The 7,307-nt window shown below is 58.2% G+C and overlaps 1 protein-coding gene across 1 annotated transcript in view; it reads right to left on the bottom strand.

Moving 5' to 3' along the window:
* KIF26B (kinesin family member 26B) overlaps nucleotides 1–7,307 on the bottom strand; it is a 236,260-nt gene that overhangs the window by 54,964 nt on the left and 173,989 nt on the right. The window contains exon 4 of the mRNA XM_014528243.1: nucleotides 6,001–6,207. Coding sequence (XP_014383729.1) covers nucleotides 6,001–6,207 — 207 coding nt within the window. The remainder of the gene's footprint in view (nucleotides 1–6,000; nucleotides 6,208–7,307) is intronic.

The raw sequence follows: 7,307 nt of genomic DNA, 5'->3' as shown, positions 1-7,307 counted from the left end.
GGTCCATTCTGGGGCCACGTAGGAGCTCCGGGACCCGCCCTGGCCGGGCCGAGCTCACAGCAGCCGGGGAACAGAGTGATCCGCTGCGCCCGCCGCCCACCTCTCCATCCCAGCTCGGAGCCCGATCTCTCGGGAGCATCGGGGGGGGGCTGTGTGAACCACAGGCGGCTCTGCAGCCAGCGCCATGGCCTCCGGTGGCATCCGGGAACCGCGGCCTCGCAATGAATGGGCTATTCAGCGCCAGGTCGCCACAGCACCGAGAACCAAGTATTCAGAAAGCAACCTGCTCTCCCGGCCCGAAATGGAAAGCCACTCCCAGCAGCTGTGGACTGTCCCGGTGTCACCAGAGCAGCCCTGATGGGGGCACCGCCCAGGGGAGGAGGGCCAGACGGGGCTGACGCGGGGTGGGGACCCCAGGATCCATCACACCCCCGGGACCTGGGACCCGCAAGCCTGGGGCTGTAGAATCTCGGTGGAATTTGCTGGAGGCTGAGCGACTCTGCCTTCCTGGGACATGCGGGAGACAGAGGCTGGAGGCTGAGAGCCGCCCCCATCCATCCCCCAGATCAACGGCACAGACGCGAGGTCAGCAGGGAGCACGCAGGCTGCGTGTGGACCACGGGGCCATCAGCGAGTCGCCTGCGCCATAGAGGAGGCAGGAGGGGCCTCCACGCACAGGACAGGCCGAGTCCCTGCCCCGTGTCCACCGAGAAGTGTGGCGGGTGACTGTCCACCTGGGGTTTGTTAGGAGCTGCCCGCAGCCCCTGGAGCCACAGGCTGCTTTCCTGGGGCCCAGAGACGCAGGCGTCCCTCCTGAGCCCAGAGCGGGGAGGGCCCAGGCCCCAGGCAGCCCTGCTCTCCCACAGGGGAGCCCTCCCCACCCTCCTGCAGGCCCGGATCTGTCCCCTCCAGTCACCTAGTGATGGTGTCAGGAGGCGGGCACTCTGGGAGGCGATGAGGTCATGGAGTGGAGCCTCGTGAATGGGATGAGGAGAGAAGGCCCCAGGCTCTGGGTCCCTTCCACCCTGTGAGGTCACAGGGAGCCGCTGTCTATGGACCAGGAAGGGGCTCTCGCCAGACACTCTGAGCTCGGACTTCCAGCCTCCAGAACGTGAGAAATGCATTTCTGTTGTTATGAGCCACTGGTCTGTGCCATTCGGTTATGGCAGCCCAGAGGGACTAGGTCACCTCCACGAAGCCAGACCAGCAGGGCTGCCCCGCTGCAGGCAGCTGGCGACAGCCACGGCCACCGAAGGACATAGGATGCTAATAAAGGCAACAGGAGCAAGAAGGTTCTGTCATTGCTTAGCGTCAAGAAGCTGGTGTCCTGCCCACCTGGGGTGGCTCAGTGTTGAGCGTTGACCCTAGGAGCCGGCTCTCCCGGGCTCCCGGTCACGGCCCTCCCAGACGGGACGCTAACAGGTTCTGGAGATGCTCACCCTCGGAGCCTCCCGCCCACCCTGCCGGGCGTCACAGGCAGTAACTGCGAGCCCCTCTGCTCCCTCCCGGAGCATCTCAGCGCTGTGTGCAGACCAGGCAGGAGCCGCGGAGGGGACAGGAGCTTCATGGACCTCACGCCACCCCGACGCTATTCTGGCCTCCGGAGGAGGCATTAAACTTTCCATTTGCTCTCTGCTAAGTAGATCCTTCCTTACACATACACGCACGCACACACACGCACACACATGCACACTCACACACACATACGCACACACATGCACACTCACACGCACACACTCACACACAGGCACACGCACACTCACACGCACACAGGCACACACACGCTCACACACGCACACACAGGCACACCCACAGGCACTCACAAACACGCACTCACACACACGCTCACACAGGCACACACAGGCACACCCACAGGCACATGCACTCACACACATGCACACACGCACACACACACACACACACGCTCACATGCACACACTTCGGCTCTGTCTCCATCCACAGATGGGGACACTGTGACTGTCCACGGACACGCTGCTGGGAAACGTGGGTGAAGTGACAGGTGGTCACAGATGAACCCCCGACGGAGCAGGACACACAGAGGTCCAGGGGAAGGAGCTGGGAAAGACGTCCGCGCAGGGAAGGGGTCATGAACAAGACGTCAGCTCCGAGTCTCAGTTTCCTTGTCCGGATGTGCAACGAGCAGTGCCTCCCTTCCTACACCAGAGCATTCTGGGAAGGTGAGTGGGTCGAGTTAGAGGAAACTTCTTGACACTGGATTTTTTCGAACTGTCACTGATGATAATGTTGGAAATTTCAGCAAACATTAAGCATCTAAAGAGAATGCTCTGTACCATCGAGCATGCGAGCTCTGAACCAAGCACGAAGTGTAAATGAAGACTAGCAAGAAAGGTGCCTCCTTTCCCGGGAATGAATCTAAAATGCACTCGTAGTCCGAGCTGAGTTTAGGGTTTGCGTTGGAATTCTTACAACTTGGGGAGATCTGCTTTGGAAAGTGTTCGCTGCGTTAATGAAATGATTTGTGGGGCATTTGTTAGACCCACTGTCGGGTTTAGATGGGGGAGCCCAGGGGGTGGTACAAAACACAACCTATGCAAAGAAGAGGGAAGCTGTTTAGAGGTTATCGGTCACCCTCCTGCACACTGTCGTGTGTAAGTGTTGGAAAGCGCTGGGCATTTATCAGGGAGGCGCAGGTGTCTGGTGTGAACATGCGGGCTCAGCAGGCCACTGCATCCCTACGGCCTGGGTGTAGTCTCTACGAGAAGGTTCAGCTGCTCCAACTCATTGCCCAGGAACTGCCCCAGATGGTGCAGCTAATCTCCCATCAGACATCTGCTCCTGCCGGGATGGGCTCCAGGAGCGTGGGTCTGGGAATCTTGGCACCCCGAGCTCCCAAGATTATAGTCAGAGCCGATAAACAAAAATGGCCACAATTCCCGACCCATCCGTGTGCGCATGCCCCTGGCAATGTGACTTTGCAGCCCCTCCAATCAAGAGGCGGAGTCTCTTCCCTGCCCCTCGAACCTGGGCCAATGGGACACGGCACAAGAGATGGTGCTTCTGTTCTGAACCTGGGCCTAAGGGCTGCAGGCTGGGGCCATGCCACGGCCACGAGAGTAAGTCCAAGACGAGACGATGTGGAGGGAGACCAGGTGACCAGCCAAGGCCGTTCTAGAACCCCCCAAGCATGTGACAGCATCCAGCCTCGCTCAGCAGAGCTGATCACAGACACACAAGTGAGCCAAGCTGGGAGCAGGAGGACGCTCAGCCGACCGACTCATGAGCAATAGTAAACGCTTATCGCTTTAAGCCGCTGAATCTTAGGGTGGTTCGTAACGCAGCAGTAGCTGACTGGTTCGACAGCTACCCCCACCCCCTCTTCTCCCCTCTTCCCGTCCACTCCACGGGTCCAGGCCACAGGACTGCATGCCAGCCTCAGTTTCCCTGCCTGTGCTCCAGTTCCCCGTCAGGACTATAGACCGGCCTCCTATAGCTTCTAGGATCCTGCCTAAATCTAACCCAGCTCCCGGAAATGCTTTTCCCTCTTACACCTCAGTGTTGAGCGTTGACCCTTGAACCAGGAGGTCATAGTTCGATTCCTGGTCAGGGCACATGCCTGGGTTGCAGGCTGGATCCCCAAAGAGGCCTGCAGGAGGCAGCCGATCAATGATTCTCTCTCATCATTGATGTTTCTCTCTCCATCTCCCTCTCTCTGAAATCAATACAAAAATATTTAAAATATTTTGTTTAAAAAAAGCTAATGTCCTTAGAGAGGAGAGAAAGCACAATTCATCGCTGTCTGGGCCGCTCAGGGCCCCTGCAGACCCACAGGCCGACAGCAAGGCCTCGGCAGAGCCCGCCTCGTGCACCGCCGGCTTCCCTGCTGTGGGGGCTCGAAGGGCGCTTGCCTGGGAGGCTGGGGCTGGCCATGGCCAGCAGCGTGACGTCAGTGGCAACAGTGATGACTGAATAGCAACAACAGCTCACGTGTGCTGGGTTCTAAGTCCCTCATGTGCATTCATTCCATGAACCACCACAGCCTGAAGGAGGTGCACTCGGCTCTGTCTCCATCCACAGATGGGGACACTGTGACTGTCCACGGACACGCTGCTGGGAAACGTGGGTGAAGTGACAGGTGGTCACAGATGAACCCCCGACGGAGCAGGACACACAGAGGTCCAGGGGAAGGAGCTGGGAAAGACGTCCGCGCAGGGAAGGGGTCATGAACAAGACGTCAGCTCCGAGTCTCAGTTTCCTTGTCCGGATGTGCAACGAGCAGTGCCTCCCTTCCTACACCAGAGCATTCTGGGAAGGTGAGTGGGTCGAGTTAGAGGAAACTTCTTGACACTGGATTTTTTCGAACTGTCACTGATGATAATGTTGGAAATTTCAGCAAACATTAAGCATCTAAAGAGAATGCTCTGTACCATCGAGCATGCGAGCTCTGAACCGAGCACGAAGTGTAAATAAAGACTAGCAAGAAAGGTGCCGCCTTTCCCTGGAATGAATCTGAAAAGCACTCGTAGTCCGAGCTGAGTTTAGGGTTTGCGTTGGAATTCTTACAACTTGGGGAGATCTGCTTGGAAAGTGTTCGCTGCGTTAATGAAATGATTTGTGGGGCATTTGTTAGACCCACTGTCGGGTTTAGATGGGGGAGCCCAGGGGGTGGTACAAAACACAACCTATGCAAAGAAGAGGGAAGCTGTTTAGAGGTTATCGGTCACCCTCCTGCACACTGTCGTGTGTAAGTGTTGGAAAGCGCTGGGCATTTATCAGGGAGGCGCAGGTGTCTGGTGTGAACATGCGGGCTCAGCAGGCCACTGCATCCCTACGGCCTGGGTGTAGTCTCTACGAGAAGGTTCAGCTGCTCCAACTCATTGCCCAGGAACTGCCCCAGATGGTGCAGCTAATCTCCCATCAGACATCTGCTCCTGCCGGGATGGGCTCCAGGAGCGTGGGTCTGGGAATCTTGGCACCCCGAGCTCCCAAGATTATAGTCAGAGCCGATAAACAAAAATGGCCACAATTCCCGACCCATCCGTGTGCGCATGCCCCTGGCAATGTGACTTTGCAGCCCCTCCAATCAAGAGGCGGAGTCTCTTCCCCGCCCCTCGAACCTGGGCCAATGGGACACGGCACAAGAGATGGTGCTTCTGTTCTGAACCTGGGCCTAAGGGCTGCAGGCTGGGGCCATGCCACGGCCACGAGAGTAAGTCCAAGACGAGACGATGTGGAGGGAGACCAGGTGACCAGCCAAGGCCGTTCTAGAACCCCCCAAGCATGTGACAGCATCCAGCATCGCTCAGTAGAGCTGATCACAGACACACAAGTGAGCCAAGCTGGGAGCAGGAGGACGCTCAGCCGACCGACTCATGAGCAATAGTAAACGCTTATCGCTTTAAGCCGCTGAATCTTAGGGTGGTTCGTAACGCAGCAGTAGCTGACTGGTTCGACAGCTACCCCCACCCCCTCTTCTCCCCTCTTCCCGTCCACTCCACGGGTCCAGGCCACAGGACTGCATGCCAGCCTCAGTTTCCCTGCCTGTGCTCCAGTTCCCCGTCAGGACTATAGACCGGCCTCCTATAGCTTCTAGGATCCTGCCTAAATCTAACCAGCTCCCGGAAATGCTTTTCCCTCTTACACACCCACTCCCAGAGGTGGGGGCGGGAGCGGGGTCCTAATAGGTCTCCAGGTCGTGGTCCTGAAACTTCCAACTCTCTCCACCACCACCCGCTTCCGGGTGGCACCCACTGGCTGGCTCGCCCCTCCTTCTCCCCGGGATCTGTCTTGTTGAAATCCCGGCACAGTGGTCCTGCCCACAGTGTAACTGCAGTTACTCAAAAGAACGGACTGTCCAATGGAGCCCAAATCGGCTCTTGTAGGTGGAGGGCCTGGTCCTGCGGGTGCTCCGGGCGCCACCTCCAGCGCATGGGCCCCAGCGAATGAGCAACAGCTCCGGGAACTGACTGGGCACTGCCTGGCCCTGGGGGAGGGGGGAGGGAGAGGGGGGTCCGCACCCACCTGAGAAGCGTCCTGCGGGAAAACCGCGTCAAAGGCGAACATCTTGGGAGGCACCTGGCTGCCTCTCTTCTGGAAGGCGCTTTGACCTCCGCATGCCAGGGGGTCGTACAAGGTGACCTGCTTCTTGCGGGGGTCCACCTTCAGGAAGGAGCTGGACTCCGAGGTGTCGCGGGCCAGCGTGGAGCAGATGCGCAGCATGACCTTCACCTGTTAGGGAACAGGGAACGGGACAGACGTGGACTGAGGCGGACGGAACGTGCATGGGGCCTTCACGTGATAAATGACGATGTGCCTGATGAACCCGCAGCACGAGCCTCCGTGGGCTGTGGGGGAGCAGGTGCGTTTACAATTGCCAGGTCGCCTATTCGGTGTGCCCTGGGCTTTATTACAGAAATGGCACGGCAGGCTCTTTGCCCCCCTACTCATATAAAGCGGGAAGAGCGGCACCCCAGTGGCCCAATTACGTAGGAGAAAAGGTAGCCCGACCGCCGCCTCTCGGGGCTGGTGTCGTCCCCGAAGCGCACAGATCAATGAGCCCGGACATAAAAGTTAGCTCTGCGATTTGCTCCTCGCCTCCGCGCGTCGGGCCTCGGAGGAAAACCCACATGATTAGTGTCATCGTTAAGGGCCTGTGCAGGGGCAGCCTTTCATGGCAGCGTTTGAAGTGTGTTCCAAGGGAGCCGCGAGGAGAGGTTTGTTTGAGCTGGTATTTGGGGTCCCATTAAGTGAGCGCATGGAAGTCGCCTCTTCAGGGCACAGAGGCACATCTCAGTGGGGGACTGACCCACGCCTGGCAACGGCACATGGACGTCTCCAGGGCTCATGACCGGCCCCCTCCTCACGGCCAAACGTGCTACCTATGGGAACGCCCGCCTGCCCTGGGCCTGAGCTGAGCGGAGTCAAGCTGAAGCCACACATGCAGCTCTGGAGACTCGGGTCCTGGGACAGGGACAGCGCTGACGCCCTGACCAGCTCTCTGTTATGATGCCGCTAGTTCAGTCCAACGGTGTTGAGCATCTACTATGTGCCAGGCACCAGCCTAGGCATGAGGGCTGCAAAGACACACGATACATAACGTGGCAGGGCAGACAGACCATTTCCGTGACATGATGGGGCCCATTCTGAGCCTGTGCACTGATGTCTAAGTTCACCGATTTTTAATTTTTTAAAAAATACGTTTTCATTCATTTCAAAGAGAGGAAGGGAGAGGGGGAGAGAGATAGAGAAACATCAATGATGAGAAAGAATCATCGATCGGCTGCCTCCTGCACACTCCCCACTGGGGATCGAGCCCACAATTCGGGCAT

This window comes from Myotis brandtii, unplaced genomic scaffold (genome assembly GCF_000412655.1).
Source record: "Myotis brandtii unplaced genomic scaffold, ASM41265v1 scaffold627, whole genome shotgun sequence".
Taxonomy (NCBI): Eukaryota; Metazoa; Chordata; class Mammalia; order Chiroptera; family Vespertilionidae; genus Myotis; species Myotis brandtii.
The sequence above is the reverse complement of the archived record's forward strand: the minus strand, read 5'-3'. Positions and strand labels throughout refer to the sequence as shown.